This window comes from Myiozetetes cayanensis, unplaced genomic scaffold (genome assembly GCF_022539395.1).
Source record: "Myiozetetes cayanensis isolate MyiCay16 unplaced genomic scaffold, myiCay2020 scf28, whole genome shotgun sequence".
Lineage (NCBI taxonomy): Eukaryota > Metazoa > Chordata > Aves > Passeriformes > Tyrannidae > Myiozetetes > Myiozetetes cayanensis.
In genome coordinates, this window is record NW_026087499.1 from 476,715 (window position 1) to 497,355 (window position 20,641).

At 60.4% G+C, this 20,641-nt stretch overlaps 1 protein-coding gene across 6 annotated transcripts; it reads right to left on the bottom strand.

The window, feature by feature from the left end:
- Positions 1-2,032: 2,032 nt before the first annotated feature.
- On the bottom strand, positions 2,033-20,616 carry KCNAB2 (potassium voltage-gated channel subfamily A regulatory beta subunit 2). Of its 6 annotated transcripts, none has more exons than XM_050322211.1 (17): positions 20,589-20,616; positions 15,053-15,171; positions 14,639-14,680; positions 6,764-6,807; positions 6,359-6,396; positions 6,100-6,179; positions 5,577-5,621; positions 5,375-5,419; positions 5,261-5,304; positions 5,045-5,131; positions 4,717-4,761; positions 3,822-3,907; positions 3,493-3,613; positions 3,261-3,355; positions 2,980-3,100; positions 2,806-2,894; positions 2,033-2,478 (listed from the first exon to the last, which is right to left on the bottom strand). In XM_050322211.1, exons 2-17 carry the CDS (start codon positions 15,127-15,129, stop codon positions 2,389-2,391), a joined length of 1,149 nt encoding a protein of 382 aa, XP_050178168.1. In that variant the 5' UTR covers positions 15,130-15,171; positions 20,589-20,616; the 3' UTR covers positions 2,033-2,388. The 6 variants fall into 6 exon arrangements, with proteins under 6 accessions (XP_050178168.1, XP_050178167.1, XP_050178169.1 ...); XM_050322210.1 differs by lacking the exon at positions 20,589-20,616 and adding an exon at positions 18,259-18,600; XM_050322212.1 differs by lacking the exons at positions 4,717-4,761; positions 20,589-20,616 and adding an exon at positions 18,259-18,595.
- Positions 20,617-20,641: the final 25 nt, after the last annotated feature.

Genomic DNA, 20,641 nt, shown 5'->3' on the forward strand with positions numbered 1-20,641 from the left:
CCATGAAGAGGTGTGTGTGTATCTACATAAATACCATAATTTTTATGTGAGTGCACATAAACTTACGTACATACATCTGCATCCCCCCCACCTATATGATTGTATCTCTTCATATATAGCATGTGTAGATCTGTGTACACACACGTGTAGATATACACAGGACTGTAATTTTTCAGATATTTTGTGCATATATATCTTTATGTGAGTGTACACAGATGATTTGTTTAGGTGCAGCTATGTCTGTGTGGGTGTGTCTATATATAATATAGATATGTGTATATATAATATACATGTATATTATACATGTATAAATAATGCATTTGTAGTTTTAATACGTGTGTTTGTGTACATATATAACTAAATATATGGTTGTGTGTATACATAGGCAGGGGTGTATAGATGTGTATTTACAGGGGTGTATATACACATCCATGTATCTGTACATACATAAATGTGTGTTTGTAATTTGTATGTGTATATATACACACATGCATATGTAGATATATCTCTATATCTCCATATCTCTGTATGGATATACAGCTGTGTGTATATATACACAGACACACACGTGTATTTGTAATTTTTATATATTTATACATAGAGGTAGATATAGACACAGCTAGGGATATATAGATTATACTAGATAGAGATAGCACACTCGTGTATACAGAGATACACATTTGTATCTACACAGATACACATTTGTATTTGTGATTTCATATAAATATATATGAGTGTTTCTTTGCACACCACCATCAGTGCAGTTCTGTAGACAGATGTATAAATAAAGGTGTGTGGGTACAGCTGCAGGTAAATCCACGTACCTAAAGGTGTAAGGGTGTGTATGGGGCAGGGGTGTGCATATGGACCCCAGCCATGCAGAGAGGGAGAGCTCTGATGTCCTGTGTGGGTGGGCAGAGACCCTCCGTGTTTGCATGCACACACACACATTTATGGGGGGCTTGTAGGTGCAGCTGTGGCTACACAGGCAGTGGAGAAACACACACACTGTGCACAGAGCTGAGGGCTTGCACATACATTTAGTTTTTATATTTATATGTGCACAGATAGATGGAACTCTCTGTGTATATATGTATGTGGATAGATAGATATAGGTATTGGCAAAAATGTTCTGCACAGAGTACACAAAGAGCTATAAAGAGATAGATATACATAGCTATAGCTGTATCTCAGATAGCTATATATCATATCTATATCTATCATATATGTATCTATATATAGCTATAGCTATACCTAAATCACAAATATCTGTTTCCACATATATATATATATATAGCATATGTTTATAGAAAGATGAGTATGTAGTTATGAAGTTGGGTATGGGTATAGATATATCTATGCATATATCTGCATATACACATTTATGTTCGTATCTGTAATTTTCATATGTGTGCATATATCCATACAAACGTGGATGCTGCTACAGCAATATATTTACATGGATATGTACACATCTTTAAATTACATATATGGATCTATACATCGAGCTATGTATGCCTGTATATACACAAGTACACGTGTCTACATGGGTGTGTACATTTTATATGTAATTTTCAGAGGCCCGTGTACATATCTATATACATATCTATATACATACATATATACCTACCTGTGTGTGTGGGTGTGTGTGTACACACCCGTAATGAGTGGGTGTGGGTGTGTGTATAGAGGCCTCTGTATTTCAGTAGCTTTGTGCAGGTACATCTGAAGGTGCCTGTGGGCCGTGTTCACCTCCACAGCTGCCGCGTGCAAACGTACATGTCTGTCCCTGCGTGTCTCCACGTGTGTCTGTCCACACACACGCTCACACACTTGCCCACACACACTCCCCCGGCCCTGCCCCTCCCTGCAGCAGAGCCCAGCCCCACGCTCAAGTGGGGCACCCTGGGCTTCTCCCACAGGGAACCCCTTCCCTGTCGCCACCCCATCCTGCCCCCCACCCCGGGAACCGCAGCCCCGCGATGCTGCTGTCGGGCTGGTGGTGCCGGCGGCGCAGGGCAGAGGCGAGGGCTGGGGAACAGCTTCGTGTTGTCAGCCTCGTGGGCATACAGCACCCGCGTGCACCCCGCGCCCGCCACCTCCGGCAATGCAGGGGCGGGAGCCGCGCATGCAACGGGCCCCGCGGCGGCTCCGGCTGCAGGCAGGGCGGCCGGGCGGCTGGGGCTTGTGTCCCGTGTGCCCCACCGGCCATCCCTGTGCCCCAGAGCCAGGCCGAGCAGCCGTGGCGCCATGTCCGGGGCAGCGCGGGCAGGAGCGCTGGCTCTCGGCGCTCGTGGTGCAAACCACACTCTCCACTTTGCTCCAACAAAGCATAAGCAAGCGAACGGGCGGCGAGGGCTGCGCGGCAGGCGGCACGCTCGGGCGCACTTAGGATCTGTAGTCCTTCTTGCTGTAGGGTTTGTTGCCCAGGATGCTATCGATCTCGTGGACGATGGAAGACGACAGCTTTGGAAGGACCTGCCGGGATAGCGGAGTTGGGATTGTGACTGTGGTGTGCGTGGGAGGACGCAGCCGGCGGTGGGACGCAGCCGTGCCGTGCTCACCGCCTCCACCCCGCTGTGTTTGTGCCACAAACCCCAGATTGCCAGCTGGCTGACCCAGTTAGGGAGAGCCTGGGTCGGGCCCAACCCTGCCCCCTCAGTCCAGCAAAGCCTCGTCTCTGCCGCTTGCCTTTGTGACAAGCAAAACCTGTCACGGAGCCACATTCACGACCCTCTTTCCCCGCCCAGCGCGGTGCAGCAGCGAGCGCTCAGGGCACACGTCACTCCCGCCGGGAGCACTGACCTGTATTGCTCCAATATTCTCCATCAGCTGGTCAGCATTGGAGGCTCCCAGTAAGACTGAGCTGACACCCTCGTTGCGCAGGCACCAGGCTGGAGAGGAGGAAGAGCAGAGCCTGAGCATGGCCTGGTTGCCCTAATGTCACCCCCAGCAACCCCCTGTCCCCCACCCTCTTACCGATGGCGAGCTGGGGCAGGGTGCAGCCCAGGCGCTCGGCAATGGCCTGCAGCTCCTTCAGCTTCGCCTGCTGCCGCCGGCCCTCCTCACTCAGGATCTTGTCCTTCAGCCACTGGTATCCCTGGGGAAACGGGAAGGAGTGTCATGGGGGGATTCGGGTGTACTGGCACCTTGTGCAGGCAGGGCATCCCCAAACACCCTGGGCTGCTTTGTGAGGCCCATGGCCCTGCTCCCCCAGCTCTGTCCATCCCAGTGTGGCCCCTGGCCCTAGTGTGGCTCACCTTCAGCGAGGCACGCGAGTAGGGGGGGATCCCCCCATCGTACTTCCCCGAGACGATGCCACAGGCCAGTGGGGACCAGGTCATGGCTCCGACGCCTGGGAACAGAGCAGAATGGGGAGTGATGCTGCTGCTGCCCCCAGTTCCCTCAGGGACCACAGCACCTGGTCTCTGCAGCGTGGGGCATGGGGAGCATTGTGCTTTGCGGGCTGGGGAGGGATCTCCACTAACATACCTATCTTGTGGAAGAGCTCAGGCAGCTGCACCTCCACCTTTTCCCGCTGGAACATGTGGTACTCGGCCTGCTCACAGATCGGCGGGATCAGGTTGAACTGCCGGGCCACCGAGTATGCCTCCTGCAGAAGAGATGGGACCCTCAGTGCCATGCCACTCCCCCTGCTGAGCCCCCCAGCTGAGCCCTGAGCAGCTGCCCCAAGAACCGATTAAGTCTCAAGCACATCTGCACACACACTTGGCTCCCAAAAGCTGCTGTCTAATTAAATCAGCATCAGCAGCACCACTGGGGCTGCTCCGCTGCAGCTGCCCGGTCCCCTGGGCCCCTACCATGATCTCCATGGAGCTCCAGCGCGAGGTCCCCCAGTACATGGCCATCCCCTGGTTGATGACGTGGGTCATGGCTCGCACCGTCTCTGCCGGGAGGAAAGGAGAGAGTGGCCGGGAGGGGTTAGCAGGGGCTGCACCAGCAGAAGGGAGTTTGCACCGCACTGATGGCTGGTGAGCATCCCGCTCCCGCAGTGCTGTGGCGGGAGCTGGGTTGTGTCCAGAGGAGCAGGATGGGAACAGAGGGAGCAGCCACTCAGGATGTGCCGGGGACCACAGCCAACCAGACATGCTGGCGGTGCCGGGGCTCTCCTGGAATGGAGAGCAGCCCGAGGGTCCTGGCAGTGGCCCCACACCCTGTGGGGTTACCAGCACCGGCACCGCTGCAAAGGAAGGGACTGATGCATCGCCCGTGCACGGAGACCCAGGAGGGAAGCCTGGACCCCGTGCAAGGGGCTTGGGAGTTTTAGGGAGAGCCAGCCCTGAGCCATGCGGGCTGGGACCAAGCCAAGACGCACTCCTGAAGCCAAAGGTGGGCAGCGGGGAGAGCGAGGGGCACGGGGCTTGCCCAGCCGGCACTGGGGCACACACCCCAGCATGCTCACAGCCGCCCCAGCAAGGAGAGAGCCTGCCGCAGACCCTGGCATGGGCCAAGGGAGTCCCACGGCAGGACCTTGGAGGGGCAGGACCCTCTCTGCTTTTTTCCTTTTAACTGCAGGACAGTCTGAAGGAAGGGCCACGGGGTGTTTGTGTTCTGCTGCCACTGCCTCTGCATCTCATGGCGGGGTTTGCTCGAGGGGGGATCAGGGATGGGGGTCACAGAGGAGTGAGGGCTCTGCCCCAGGAAACGCCGCTGGGACAGGCAGCGGCTGGCGGGCAGAGTGCGGGCAGGGAGTACCTTCTACGATGAAAGTCCTGGACTTGGAGGAACTAAATGGGTCCCCTGGTGATAAAAGAGAGATTTAGAGAGAGTGGAGTCACCGCTGCTGGGATGGGAGCAGCGACCTGCCACCGTGCCCCCAACCCGCCCCACCATGGCCTGAGGGGGTCCTGGCGCCGGGCGGGGGGCAGCAGAGGCATGATCATGGCACGGACTGACCGTGGTGGTGGAGGAGTGGATTCTGCTCAGGAGGGAAAATGCCCTTGAAACACAAGCCTGGCGCAAACCAACCGCGACAGCGACGAAAGGCGGCAGGAAGGACTGTGGAACCGTGGCACACACCCACCTTCCATCGGCGTGTTGGGGTCGGGCCGGTTGGCGAACACCACGTCCACGTACTCCAGTTGCAGCCGCTCCAGCGACGCCTTCAGACCTGCCACATGGACAGGGCTGTCAGGTGCACTGTGCCCTGTGCTGCCAGCAGTGAGGTGGCTGCCGAGGCACAGCCTGGCACCGGGGCCAGCAGTGCCCACTGAGCAGCCCCACCCCTACCTTTCCCTACCTTCTATGATGTGTTTTCGGGACAGGCCCCTCTCTGTCTCAGCCCTGAAAAAAGAAAGGTGAATGAGAGCCTGGCCCGTGCCAGCCGATCTGTCGCGGGGTGGGTGATACCTACTTTCCTCCCCAGAAGATTTTGGTAGTGATGACCAGGCTGGACCGTCTGCAGGGAGAAAGATAGAGTCACTGGTGGTGCCACTTGCGCACCCTGCACGCTCCCTGCCCTCATGCATTCCTGCCCAGGGCTGCTCTGCCAGCTTTCCCCAGGCCACCAGGTCTGTGGTGACGGCTTTGCGGAACAGGGATGATGTCCAGCTTACCTCCACCCTTTTTTCTTGATGATGTTTCCCAGCACCACCTCGGCCCTGCAAGGGAAGAGGACGTCAGCTGCCGTTGCCCCAGTTGCTGTGGCCAAGGGGACCAGTGACAGTTGGCAGGGACAGCTCCAGTCCCTGGCAGACTAAGAGGTAAAGGTGGTGGCCATGGGGACACCATCTGCCTGCCCCTTGGCTTCAGCATCCAGAGCAGAGCTGACCCCTGATGTGCAAGCTCTCTAATTTTAAGCAAGTGCATGGACAAACAGTGATGCCCCAGGCCAGTGTGCCCTGGGCACAGCCACTGCTCACTGTGCTGGTAGGGTGCATGGCTGCGCCTGCATGGCACAGGCCACCAAGGAAGCATGGGGCTGCCAGAACCATGACCCCCCCCTTTGATCAAGCACTCACAGCCCTGTCCTGGAAGCCACTTTGCAGCCAGCAAACCCACAAGATTCCCAGTGTTACCATGGTTTGGAGGTGCAGGGGGCTGGGTCGTGGGGTGCCACTGCCAAAGCAGGGTACCTACTTGCCAGCAGCGTAGACTTCTGCTGTGTCAAAGAGATTAATGCCGTTGTCATAAGCTAAAGTCATCAGCTGCTCCGCCATCTGCGAGGAAAGAGCAGGGTCAGCGAAGGGGGTGGCTGAGAGCCGGGGCACAGCCGCGTGTGCGGAGCTCCAGCATGCCACGTGCACCCAGACCACAGCCGCAGCTGTGCCAGCCCCATCCCCTCCCCACTCACCAGGGAAAGCCTGGGGAGGGACAGGAAGACACGGTACAGCCTTACCTCATCTGTGATCTGCCCTCCGAAAGTCACCCATGTCCCTGCAGGGGAGAGAGGGTGCGCGCACGGTGAATGCGGTGAGCGCCGAGCGCCGCCGCGCTGAGCCCCCGGCCACCCACCCCGGCTCTCTCAGCACAGCCCCAGCACGTGGTGGCCACAGCTGGCTGGGCCGCGTGCATCGCGGTGCTCCCAGCGCGGCCCAGTCGCTTCCTATCGCATCAGAAAGAGAGAAAATAATTTGACAATTTCTGGGCTGTGACTCAAAACGGCCGCAGGGTCGAGGGAAACCCTTTCCTTCCCTGCGCAAACATCACTGGGGCAGGCGAGCGCCGCCCTCGCCGGGGAGCTCCGGCACTTGCTGCAGGACTGGGGGGATGCTGAGGGGCTGCGGCAAACCCTGGCACTTACCCAGGCCCAGGCAGGACACACGCAGTCCAGACTTTCCAAGGTTCCTGGAAGACAGAGAGTATCAGGAAAGGAGCCAGAAAGCCCCCAAACACCCTCTCATGCACCCCGTGTGCCACTGAATGCACTGGGCATGGGGGCTGGGAGGTGTGGTGGTGGTCTCTGCTCCCCATCCCATCCCCACCCGAGACAGTCCCACAGTGAAGGTCTCCTTGCAACCAATTAAAGAGCCATCCCAGGCCAGGCATCCCACAGCTCACTGGTGGCAATGCCAGCACTGGCACAGTGGTGCCATGCCTGGCAGGGTTATCGGGGGGGCAGCGGGCAGTGACCCTGTTAAAGCAGTTCCCTGTGATAACACCCTGGGGTGTCTGGCTGCCCTGAGAGTGCTGCTGGCACAGGGGGGTGAGACGGGAAGCAGGGGGAGCTAGCATGTGGTGGATCAGGACTGAAGCATCCCACACATGGTATGAATTGCGCCTGTTCTCTGCATCACAGCACAGGGAAGTACACGACTTGCATAGGGCAAGGGTGCTTGGGAGTGGAGCAACATCCTGGAGAAATGGAGCACCCCAGAAAATCTGACCAGCACATGGAACTGGAGAACAGCTTTCGGAAAGGGGGCCGGGCTGGCAGACGCCTTCGCCACAGTGATGGAGAGCCAGTTACTTGTTAAAAATGACAAAGGCTCGAGAAATGAGCGTTAAAATAAATAAAGTGTAGGTGAGCCGCGGCAGCTCGCCCGCGCGGGTGTCGCATAGCAACCGGAGGCACTGCCACCGCCGGCACCGCCGACACGGGCACCGGGAGCCGGGCAGGGAGCAGCCACGGCCCGGCCGTGGTGGCAGGGAATCACTGGCTGTGCCAAGCTGGGGCATTGTCCTTCCATGCTGCTGCCTTATTGCCCAGCATCTGGAGGCATGGGGGCTCCCCCAGCCCTGTGGCGTTTTTAGAGCGTTGTGTGGCAGGAAGAAGCCATGGCCCTGGGGTAGCAGTGGCTCAAGCCCCTGGTGATGGGGATTACCGTGGGGAGTGGACAGCATTGGACCCATCCTGGCCATTCCAGGGGCATCCCAGGGTCCTCCTGGGCAAGCGGCTATCACTGCTCCCAGCTTTCCAGCTCAAAAGTGTGCTGACCAGCTGCCCAATGGAGATACTGGCAGAACTTGGGAAGGCCAGGAATCCCCCTGCACTGTGCCACAGCCTTCCTATCCCGTCCCTTCACCTGGAGCAACCCCCTGCATCACTGTCCCTCCAGTAGCCACCAGCGAGGACCCCCGAGCTGATCACCCACTGCCTGGGAGAGGGTGGTCCCTCTGTGCTTCTCCTCTGGATGGGGACGTGACGGTGGGGCAGGAGCGCTGAGCCCTGAGGATGCCACTGCATGCTGCCCCAGCACTGCTGCAACCAGCGCAAAGGTTTGGTGTTCGAGAGCTGGACGGAGCAACCCCAGCGCCCTCCCCAGCGCCCAGGTGAGGGACTCAGCTCATCTGGATGATGCTGGTAGGTAACAGCCGGGCTCACCCCAGCACTCTGACGCGCTTTGTGCCTAAAGCCGGCACATCTGGGCTGCAGTGGGGGCACGTGGCTGCTGGCAGCTGGACTGTAGCGTGCAGACTCATCTTGGGGGGGGTCTGCCCTGTGCTGGGGTGCATTCTCACCCGGGGGAAGCCCCAGCCCCACCTGGGGTGCACACTAAGATTCCGAAAGGGAAGCCCTGAGCGCTCTGCCCCAGAGCCAGGGACGAGGAGTGCATCAGTCCCTTGGGTGCTGGATGGGGGGCCAGCACCCCACATGCACACACCACCCTTCATTTCTAGGCCCACCGTGGGCAGCCAGACCCGAATCCCACCTTAGGGTTCCACGCTCACTTTACAGGGTAATAAGTCTCTGGCAGCACCATAAGGATTAACGCTGCCGTGACTTCCAAACCCACCCGGCTCGGCAGGCGCTGGAGATGCTGCTAATCCTATCCTGAATTTTAGGGTCCCTTCTTCCCCCCCATCCTGAAGGTTTCACGCGCGGCTGGATCAAGGCTGCCCCGAAGGGACAGGAGCAAACCGCGAGGAAGCACACGGAGGCGCACGGTCAGCACTTTTAGCGCCGAGAAACGACAGAGCCGGTCGCGAGTCGGGAAATAGGGGAGTGCGGCCCCCCAAACCCCCCACGGCGCCCCGATCCCGGTGAGAAACAGGGAAAGCCCCAGCAGCGCCCGTTTCCTACCGGTATTTCATCCCCGGGTGCTTGACGCTGGACTCGCTGGAGGAGGGGGCGTTCTGCACCGAGAGCTGCCCCAGGCTGCGGGCCACCATGGCCACGGCGCGGAACTTGCCGCGGGTGCCGAGGCTGGGGCTGCCGGCATTCTGTCGGTTCAGCCGGTCCTCCGCGCTCCGGCTCTTGATGCTGTGCTCGGAGCACACAAAGGAGACCTGCATGCTGCTCCGCCGGGCAGCAGCGCCAGCTGCCTAAATTTAGCCGGCGCCCCGGGCGAGGCGGGAGCTCCTCCCGCGCGCCGCCAACGTGACGGCGGGGGGCTGCGGGGCGGCGGGCGCGGAGCTCCCGGCAGCCCTCCTGCCCTCAGTATTTGATGAGCTCAGGAAGACGAGCGAGCGGCACGCGGGCAGGTGGGGGCAGGAAGGACAGCGCCGTTGCCGAGGTCTCCCGAGGAGCCTCGGCGGGGCAGGACCCCGCTGTGCCCTGCTGGGCATCCCCCGCGGGCGCGGCTGCTGGCCCAGCCCCTTTTCTGGGGCACACTGGCGGCTGAGGCCACGCACTGAAGGGGTCTTTCCTTGCCGCCCTCCGGCCACGCACGGCAGCACAGCATCCCCTCGCACAGGTCTGAAACCAAACCCTCTGGCAGCGCTGCGTGTACACTGCCAACCCCACGGCTGGGCAAGGGTGCGGGCTGCAGGCTCTCCCGCAGCAGAGCCCAGCTCTGTGCCAAAGTCAGACTGGTTGTCCCCCTTGGGGTCACGGCCCCAACAGCATATCCCCCAAATTTTGCCCAGTGCAAGCAAAGTGGAGCAAGGTGAACCCCAGCCCAGCATCTTCTCCCAAAGCAGGGACACAAGTCACTGAGCTACAGCACTGTCCTGCAGCCGGGGCCATGTGCCAGCTGCCTGCACCCACCTTGCCCCTCAGGACAGAGCAAGATGGGGGAACGGGGCTTCTGGGAAATTACGCACATTCGCCCCCAACCTAATGAGAAATCTTGTAATCTCCTCCGCTTGCCTCTGCCGCAAAGCTCCTTAGCTGGTAATCCTACCAGCACCGGCGCCAGCACCGGCTCCGGCGTGGGGGGGAGACCCGACAGCAGTCAGCAGCCTCCTGAAGAGGAGAAATCCCATAGATTTTTGAGGGCAGTGAGGACATGGGCAAAGGAGGAGCATCTCTGGGGGTGCCTGTGCCAGCAGCTCCCATCAATAAATAACGTCCCCATGAATATTTGATGGACTCTTGCCACTGTGTAAATGTTACCGCGGTCACTGTCAGCGGAGGGGAACCTGACCTGAGGTGCAGCATGGCTCGGCACAGTGCGGCACGGCAGCTGCCAGCTCCGGGGCGCTTCACTGCAGCGGGGCATGAGGGGCACCCCTGCACAGGGGGAACAGCCATTGTCCCCAGCCCTGGTGCCCCTCACCAATCCTGAGCTGGGTTACTGGCGGTGCTGGGCCCTGAACCCCATCACCTGACCCGTGATACCAGGGGAGAGTGGGGAGGGGCGTACTGGACAGAGCAGCCCCGTTGCTCCAAGGGGCTGTGGCTGGCTCTGCGGCCTCCCAAAGAAGGGCAAATAAGGACAAATTCCCAAAGAAGGACAAATACCAGCTGAAATCCTGATACACCTTGCACTGGGACCCACATGCAAAATTCATGGCGCACACACTACACGACGCACAGCTGTCAGTCAGGGGGAGACGCACACCCGGCCGGTGGAGATGCACACCCCTCAGATTGCAGACGTACACCCCTCAGATAGAGATGTACACCTGTGAAGCAGACAGCCCTTCAGTGGCTGCTTGCTCCAGCTGTCTTGTCTTTAAAGCAGAGGTGTTTGCAGATGCAACCACCCAAACAGCAAATGGGAATGTCAGGTGAGAAGCTCAAAGATCACAAAACAGGTGAGTGCTAACAGCACTGACTGGCTGCCACCTGGGTAACACATGCAGCACCAGATCACCCACTGTGCCAAGAGCATCGACTCCTCCCAGCCTTGGCGAGGCACAGGGAAGCTGAGGTGAGCACAGGTGAGAGCCATTCTCCCAGTGAGGTGTCAAACCATCACCACACAGCATCCCCTGCACCGTCTCTGCACCTTGGCCCTTGCTGCCCTCGCGGCGCTGCCTTACCTATACTTCATGCCGGTGGCATGGGCAGTGCTGTCAGCCAGGGAGAGCCCGTGCATCCGCAGGAACTCCTCCAGTGTCTTCGCCCGCGCTGCCGCCCGCACGTCCCGCAGCCGCCGCAGTTCCAGCCCATCGGCTGCCCGGGGGGCCGGGGGCAGCCCCCACTCAGGAGTGGGCCGGCTGGCCACGCTGCGCAGGCTCTCACTGTAGGTCATGGAGAGCATCCCGCCACCCAAGCACGGGCTCTGCTGGCCAGCCACACCACAAACCACTCCGTGGTGCTACAGAGAGAGCTGGGAAAGCACAACATGGGCTCCGCTGCCACTCAGGGCAGAGTTCTGCCCATACTGCCTTGCTGGAGTGGTGGCACCTGCCCTTGCCAGGACATGCAGCACGGGGAGGGGACAGTGGGCACCCTGGCAAAGCCAGTCTCATCAGCAGAGCAAAGCCTTGACATGGGAGCTGAAGCACAAAGGGAGAAGGAGCGGGACAGAAATGAGGCACAGCCCATGGCTGAGGAGGCAGCAGTGCCTACCACAGCTGCCCCGAACCATGTTGCAGCAGCATGGCCCATGCCCTATCTGTGCTGGCCCCCAGCTTGCAGTGGTTTGTACCCCTGCGAGGGATGTGAGGAGCTGGCCAAGATGTGGCAAGTGGTGGCAAAAGTGCTGCTGGTGACAATCTGGCACTGTGTACCAGTGGGCTGGAGAAGTCAGGATGGGAAAGTCCCTGCGGGGCTCCCCAGGAAGGGTGGGCATCTGCAGAGGGGCTGTGGGCACCAGGTGCTCGCCATGCCTGCATCACACTGCCACAACACGCACCGCCAGCCAGCTCCTTCCCCTCCACCACGGCAGCGACCTCCCAGCTGGTGCAGCTGCTGAAAATAGCCTGCTGCAGGGTGGGCATCTCACCCACCAGAGTCCTCACTGCCTGTACGGCTGGGACCTCACCAGCAGGGGCACTGACACCAATTTCTGTGCCACTCTCCGCAGAGTCTGAAAGGAGGGGGGACTAGGGCCAAGACCGCGGTATGGGTACCGGAGCAGCCACTGGGAATGCACTGGCATCAGGCTCCAGCCAGGCTCCTACCCGTGGTTTTTTCTTTCCCTGGGAAGCTCACATTGATGGCAGCAGGAACCAAAGATAAAGTGCTCCCTGCTGCTGTCACCTCCGAAGGCTCCAAACATGGAGGATACAGAGCAGCAGCTGCCTGGGCTGACCAAATCCTGGGGGTCTCCTGTGACACCCAGTGCTGCCAGAGAGCACTCTGTGCTCCTGCTCTGCAGCAAGGCCTTGGGAATGCAGGGAGACATGGAAAAGGGGTATTTCCCTGAGCTGTGGCAAAGCCAAACCAAACCCTGTTTACTAGCCTCTTCCTGCCACACCTCAAAGTTGGAGACAAAGCTGGCACTGCTGGCACCAGCCCTTCTCCATGGCTGGTAGTTTTAAGTAGGGCAGTACCAGTGGCTCCTGCTGGGTGTGGGCACCTGGTGGGATCCCCTTGATCTCAGTGGGATCCCTTGGCCTGGTGGGATCCCCTTGCCTGACAGTGGCAAGGAGAAGCCTGAGATGATTGCACCACTGCTCTACAGCAGCAAAATGGATGCAGCAAGCGGAGCCAGGGGGTTGGGCAGGGCTGCTCTGAGGAACGGGGAAGGAATCCACCGGCTGCCCCATCTCGACACCTCCCTGATTTTCAGCAGAGCAAGGGGACAGAATGGCAGAGGGAGTGTGGAGGTGGCAGGAGCGTTCACAGCCGATCATTGGCAGAAATCCCGGTGCTCCCGGGCCGAGCGGCAGTGGGGCTGCAGGAGCTGCCGAGGACAAGCCGCGCCCTGCCCAAGCGGGAGAGGCTGTTTGGTAGGGAAGGAGCAGGGACGAGGACAGGGAACAGACCCTGCAGGACAATGGCACTGTTAGCAGCATCGGGGGCACAACAAGTGGGTGACGGGTAAGGCAGCTGCCCAGAGAGGCGTCTGGCCAGCCTGGCTTGCCAAACTGGGAACTTGTTGGCAGCCACCAGCCTGCCTAAAGCCAGAAAGATCCCAAACCCCAAAAGAAAACGACTCTAAGCCACCAAATCCCAAGTAGCCCTGCATGGAAAATCTTCCCTGCTGCCTGCAGCGGCTGCCCCGTGGCAGTGCCCATTCCCGCATGCCGCCTGCTCTGCCCATCCCCACTCACCGCCCGCGCCGTCAGCCCCGACTCACCGCGCCAGGGAAGCTGCTCAGCAGCAGCGCAGCTCTGGGTGGCGAGGCTGCCCCGGGGCAGATATAAGAGCCGTGGCCGTCGCGTTGTTTTGCATTAGGGGAGTGTCGACGCTTGGCGTCCAAAGCACTTGGCGGCCACGCTGGGCCCCCAGTGCATGGCTTCTCACCGCGCTCCATTAGCCCTATTAGGGGATTTTCTTCCTTGCATAGGGGAGCTAAATTATTCATGGCGCCTTGCTAAAAGCCTCGAACAGTGCTGCTGCAACACTGGCACCGCCGCCCCTGCCCGCAGCCACCCCTCACCCTGCGGTGACAGGTTCTGCACCACCGGCACATGGGGCAGTGGGGTCAGCTGGACACTGGGGCCATCAGGGAGCAGAGACGGTCCCTGTGGCAGACACACCCCTCCTGTTGTCCCCACGGCAGCAGGGCCAGAGTTGGGCAGTGGCAGGACTCAAAGGCGGCCTCCTCCGGGCAGGAGCCCTGAGATGGAACTGGGTGGTGGACACTGGCAGAGGCTCCCTGAAGGCAGCCTATGGACAAGTTGGGTCCTGCCAGGCAGCCTCGGGAGCCTTCTGCACCAGACATGCCCAGTGGTTCAGGCCAGTTTGGCAGCCAAAACCTGCCTGTGGCTGGGGCTCGGCAGTGCTGGTGGCAGTGCTGGGACAGGATCACTCACTCACAGTGTCACTGAGCCATCCCGGTGCCTGCCAGCCTCACCTCCTCCTGCCATGTGCGGGATGGAGCTGGGGGCCACGGCTCCCTCAGGGGGCAGCCCCCTGCCCATGGTGGCAGGGCTGGACCCAGTCACACACTACCAAGGCTGTTGAGGCTCCAGGAGCACTGGAGCGGCTGCTGGCACAGTGCATGGGCAAAGAGCTGCCCTCACTTCAGATGGTAAAAGGGTGGTGGGGGCAAGTGTTGCCTCCTGAACCACTTAATGACGCTGGTCCTAATGGCAGGAGCAGCAAAGCAGCTGGCTGGGTTCCTGGAGTTGCCCTTGGGAAAAGACAGTGGGCTCCTCCAGGCACAGCATCGGCGCAGGATGCCCCCCACCCCCCTCCCCACTCATTCTCCACCTACACTCTGTTGCTTGGGCAGCCCACGAGGATGGTGCCCTCCACTGAGCCGCACTGTGGGGTCCCCACGCCACGATCCCAAACCCACGAGCAGGTGATAAAGTGGTGCCACACCGGTGATGCCCATCCCACACAGAGGGACCCCAGCATGGCGGGCAGGGCAGCGCTGTGCCAGCAGCACCCAGGCATGGCCAGGGGCTGTGGCCACCTGTAGATTTTGGGGAGGGGGAAGGGCTGGGTTACCTGTAGAACTGGAGCTGGCGCTTGGGGCTCCCGTATCTCGCGCTTCCGACAGCAAAGGGGAGAGAGAAGAAAGATGCCACAAACCCCATTAGAAAGAAAGAGCAGGACTGAGCAGCAGAGCCAATGGCCATGGGAAGGGTCAGTGACACCCACCCATGTCACATCACGGCAGGCACAGTGTAGTGGGCACTGGCACAACCCCAGAAGTGCCTACTATGCCCATAACTGGCACCAGCACCCCAAAACGCTGCTGCTGCCACCATGTGGGGTTTTTGTCTTGGAAGTCTTTGCACAAAGAGTGCTGGGGTGGTTTTGGAGCGTCAGGGCAATTTCAGGGAGTATGGTGGTTCTGGGATGCCACAGGCCTGTGTTTGAAGCCCCACAGAGCCCCACCACCCCATCCCACACCCTTACCTGTAAATCATCCCTGGGGAGCCTGTCTGCCGCAGCGAGAGTCGCGCTGGGGAGTCAGTGGTGGATTCGGGATACATGGAGCCACCCTGGGCTCCCCGGAGCCACTCGCTGCCTCACCCCTGGCACAGGGGAAGAGAAAAAAGGAAGAAATGAATTTTTTTGGGGCACGCGCATGAGGTACTTCCTGTTGCAGAAGCTCGTGAGCCAGAAGGGCATGTGGCATGGGCAGCGGTGCGGGCACAGAAGCCCTGCCAGCCCCAGACCCCAGAGTTCATACCCTGACCTGCTGCTGATCCCCAAACCATCTCACGCAAGCCCTCCGCCCCTGACTTCTCAGCTTGGCTGTTCTCCCCAAACTTCTGGGGGTCCTGAGATCTCAGGAAATGGTGGGGAAATGCAGGCCTGAAAAACGAAACATTCTGAAAACCCTGAAGGCACCCCCAAGGGTCCTTTGCAAGAAGAGGAAAGCAGCCCATAAATGACTGTGTGCACAAGGATGCAGGAACTCTGGGGGAAAGGGAGGCCTCACCCCCAGGCACCCCCAACCCTTCCTGTCCCTGTCCCCATGCCAGGGGCATCCAGTATGACTCCCTGGGAGCTGTGCTCCTGCTCCCGCAACACTGTCAGCAGTTTCCAGTATCACAGAAAATGATGACACTTCCCTACAGAACTGGGGCTGGGATTTAAATTTATCCTATCTTTCTTTAGGCTGGTGAGATGCCATCTTTACGCTACAGGTCACCAGCTGCTCTTTCACCCAGATGGAGTCTGAGAGATCTTCAGGCTCCTTGCTGGCTGCCCTGGGCTCAGCGGGAGCACGGCCTTACACAGTGTGCTCATGTCCTGGCACGCATCCCGCCTGCGTCCTGGCACAGCATGCCTGCATCCTGCATTCCTCCCGCATCCTGGCACAGCATGCCTGCATCCTGCATCCCTCCTGCATCCTGGCACAGCATGCCTGCATCCCGCAACCCAGCACAGTGTGCTTACATATCACATCCTGCCTGCATCCCAGCAGTGAATGCCTGCATCCTGCATCCACAGCCTGCATCCCTCCTGCATCCCAGCATAGTGTGCCAGCATCCTACATCCCTCCTGCATCCTGCATCCCTCCGGCATCCCAGCACGGCGTGCCTGCATCCCGGCGCAGCCCCTGCAGCCCACGTAGCCCAATGGCAGCGGCTGCGGCAGCCGAGCCCGTCCCCGAGGAGCCGCCCGCCCGCCCACCGCAGCTCCCGGCCCCGCTGCGGCCCCGGCACAGATCCCCATCGCTCTTTCCCGAGCGCCACAGGAGCCAGTCTCTCTTGGCTGCAGCCGCGCCGGGGCCAGAGCGCAAGCAGGCTCAGTTAAGCCGGGTTTATTTTTGAGAGGTCAGGAGGGAGCTGCACTCTCCCCGCCCTGCAGCACTGCCATGCGCCTGGAGCAGACCCTGCCAAACCCCACAGCCAGGACCCTACCGAGCCCCCCGAGCCCTTGTGATCCATCCCCCAGCTTCTCCTGGGGGCTGCTCCTGTTGGCTCTGCAGCTCCCACGGCCTCGCCTGGCAGTGCCAGCCACCGGCTAGGCACCATCCTGATTGCTCATGCTTGCCCAGAATCACTTCGTTAGTGGTGGCATAACGAAGCTGAGGGCAGCTGGGGGATGCCTGCAGGGGGGACAGCTGGCCCCCCATGCCTCAGTGCAGCCATGCAGCTCCTTGCTTGCCTGCCACAGTCCTGGACTCCTGAATGGCTCAGGATAGGCTGCTTCTGCATCCCAGGGAGGGCTGTGGTGCCAGGAGCTCAGCTCTCTCTATTTTCAACAGGACCTGGTGCCCCTTCCCCATTGCCTCCCAAGCAATGCTGCAGGGACTAAGTGCAGTGGCCAGCAAGTCTCCGGCAGTGCTGGAGGGACTTTGCTGGGAAGCATGGCTGGACCACAGGCACACAGTTCAGAGCTCTGCAGCCTGAGGAGCTCGAGCATTCTGGTCTCAGGGGCCTATACACCCCTCTGAGCTCTCCAAGCCAAAGACACTGCCAAAAGCCCAGTCCAGTCCATGCTGGCATTTTGGTGCTTCCCTGAGACAGCTCCTGCACCTCCAGGTTCCTCACAGCACAGCTCAGCTGCGAGCCCTCAACTGCAGTAGTTTTTGCGGGACAATAGCCCAGAAAGGAAGAAAAGTGTTTTCTTCCTCAGGATGCAACCAGGAGCCAGACGAAAAGTTCAGAAGCACTGATAGTTTGTGCTCCCATGGGGCTCCATCCCTGTCCCTGCTAGCACGATGGGGCACAAGAGCATGGACGCTGCGACACTGACGGTTTATGCCCGGGAAGCCTCAGGAGCCAAAGGTCTGCTGGGCTAGCCTGGGGGGGAATACAGATTGCAGTGTCCCAGACACACTGCTATCAGAGCAGGATGGGGTGAAACTGCACCCGGAATTAATGGGAATGTAAGGACGAGACCACTGCTTCTGATGAGCCTGATCCCCCAAGGGTGAGGCCCTGGGAGACCCTGCCCTGGGCACCCCAGCATCCTGCCCAGATGCTCAAGCAAGGGATGCAGGGAATGTGGCATGGAGCATCTCCCCACACCAGGTGCCCGTCCCCATATTTCTGACCCTTTTTCACCGTGTTTGCAGCAAATGCTCCCCTCCCGACGCCACGGGGAAGGTGACTTTAGCCCAATGACTCACGCTGCCCTGCTCTGTCGCCTCGGCACCTCCTGCCGTCACCCCTGCGCTCATGCCCCGCGCTGGTCCCGCGGCCCCCCCGGCTGCACGGGCGCCGCAGGGATCCGCAGAGCAGCAGCCCTGCCCCTTCGCTCGGCCCGGGAGCCTCTTCTGCGGCGCAGTGTCCCCCAGCCCGCCGGGCCCCTCCGACCGCGCTGCTGGGCTCCGGCGCCTTCACCGCCCCATCATCGCGACAACGCAGCAGGCGGGTGCTGGGGATTCAGTTGCGACACGTGAGGTCGCCCGTGACCGCCGAAGCGCCGACACCAGCGCTGCTCGGCTGCCGAGTCAATGACACAGCCCGAAAGCACATGCTGCTCGTCAGCCGGGGTTATTCTGGCTCTGCCGTCACGTACACCAGTGCCAAAGCACTGGGGTCCACCAGGATACCGCGTGTCCCCGATGTGTGACCCTGCCAATTCCCCTCTGTGCCGTGGCTGCCGGCCAGGCACGGCCGAGCCACCGCCGCGGTCCCACTCGCACCCAGCACCGCACCTACCTGGCTCCGGTGCTCGGACGGAGGGAGACGCGAGGTCAGGAGGTATAAAGAAAGGAGTCAACGCCCGGCTGCCGGCGAGCTGCAGGCTCCGCTCGTCTCGGGAAGCGGCGCCGGTGCCGGCGCAGAGCAGCTGCTACAGCCGGCGGCAAACGCAGCGGATGACGGTTCCTACCCCATTCCCGCTCCGTCCCCGGGAAAAGGCGTCTGGCGGAGGGGGAAGCCGAGCCCTCCGCGCCCCAGGATGCGGCAGCACCCAGGGATGCTGCAGAGCCGTCCCTGCCGCTCTCACATCCTGACTCGGCAAGTTTGCGTCCGCCGGTGGCTGCAGCCGGCTCCCGATCCCGCCGGTGCCTTAACCGTGTCGGCGCCGCACCCGGCACCGGCAGCGCGTGGGCGAGCGAGCGGCTGCCACCGACCGCCCCTGCGCAGCTCAGGCGGGGGGAGGCTAGTCCGGGGCCGCAGGGAGCCTGGGCAGGAGCTGCATCATCGCTGCCTTAGATCACGCCGGGTGTTTTTCTTAAAAAATCAGATACAGTGTCGGCAGTGATGCTGCGGGGCTGCCTCCAGCTGCCTCCGACACCGGGGTCAGTCCCGCCGCCGGAGACCTGTCCCCCTCGGCTGGCACCCTTTGCCTTTTCAGCACCTTTGGCTTTTTGGTCACCTCGAGCAAACCCCCTCCCTGCCACCCCCCAGAGACACCCCAGTAACTGGAGCAGGCTGGTCCCCGCAATGTTCCCGCAGCAATAACAACACTGATGCAGCTGGATCTAACAGGAAAACTTGACGCCAACCCAGCAAAAGGGGTCAGGGTTTTGGACACACTGCTCATACAGTGGTGCTCTGGTACTTATAAATTAGGAAAACATGATTCCCCTCCCTCAGCCAAGTCATACTTAGCTTCATAGCAGCATCTTGGCACTTTCTCTGCCCTTCCAGCACGGTCCTGGCAGCGATGGGGCCAACAAGCACACTGCCTGCTCCAAACCATACCGACACTGACAGGGACCACTTGGCACTGCCAGAGTGGTTGAACCCAGCAGGCTGCCCGCTGTCCAAGCCACAGCAGCTCCAGGAACAGTCAGTGACAGGTAGGGAAGGCCATAAACCCCGTCCTGTATGGGGACACTCCCAGCACCAGTGGCTTTGCTCCCCCAGCAGAGGGTGGGAGTCATGTGCCAAGTCGTTCTGCTCCTGCTCTGTGATGCATCCGACCTGCAGACCTGCACGCCAAGAGCAGGTGATGGTTAGCCCTCCTCATCAAAATAAGAATAATAACAACTATTATAATCAGCAGCCCTCCCGAATCTTCTGTTGGCAGCTGTGTGCAGAGGCACTTCCTGCTCACCAGCTGGAAAAATCACTGCATATATGCAACAAGCCTGTATATGGATGTGATATAGACAGACTGGATACATCTCACCCAGCCTGCTGTGGCACTCACCCACCGCGCTGCACGGTGGCTCCCAGCGACGCTTTGGGAGGAAACCTGTGGTTTTGGGAAGCAGGCTGGGTGCCAGAGGCACGGACCACGTCTCACCTGGATGAAAGCCCGCAGTGCCTGCGTGAACCGTCCCAGGACACCGGCACGAAACACAACAGCTCCACGTGACAGCCACGGGCTGAGTGGGCAGGGGACCAACGGAGGTCTCCCATCACAAGGAAAACAGCCTCAAAAACTGGAGACGGGCTGCTAAGCCAGAGGCCCGAGAGCTTCGAGCCCGGCAGAAGAAAAGGTGAGGGAGCAGTGGCTGCGGACGGATTGCGAGGGGACCGGGGACTCTCCACAGGGCTCGGAGCTCCCTCCATCCGCAGCCCCAGTCACCGTTGCAAACGGAGACAAGGGACGGACCAAGGAACGGCAGGAAACTGAAGGAAACTGAAGAAACCCTGACGTTTGGCCCCCTCTGACGAGGAAACCGGACGATGCTTGGGGAAAACCCAACATTCCCACTCTCGAGTCACCGGAGCGTTGCCGGCGACTCACGCCGTGTCATCGGGGCTCCAGCCCCGCCGCTCCCGGTGTACGGCGACAGGCCGCAGGCCGCCGGAGCATCCCGCGCAGGGTCACCTCTCCTTGCTGAGGGAACGAACCACCGTTGGACGGCGGTCAAACACCCCCGTCCCCGCACAGCCCAGGGTCCCACTGGGACGACAGCCCGCGGCGGGGCGAGGGCCCGGCTCCCCGCACCGGGGAGAGCCGGGAGGGGCGAGCGGCGGAGTGGTCTCGCCCGTAGCTCTGCTCGGGGCCCTGCCCGGGGCCCTGCCCGGTCCCATCGCCCCCGCCATCGCCCGGTGCCGGTGCCGGCCCCGCTCCCCCCGCGCCCCCGCACCTGCCCCGCGTCCGCCGCTCCCGCCGCTCCGCCGGGCGCCCTCGTGGGGGGCG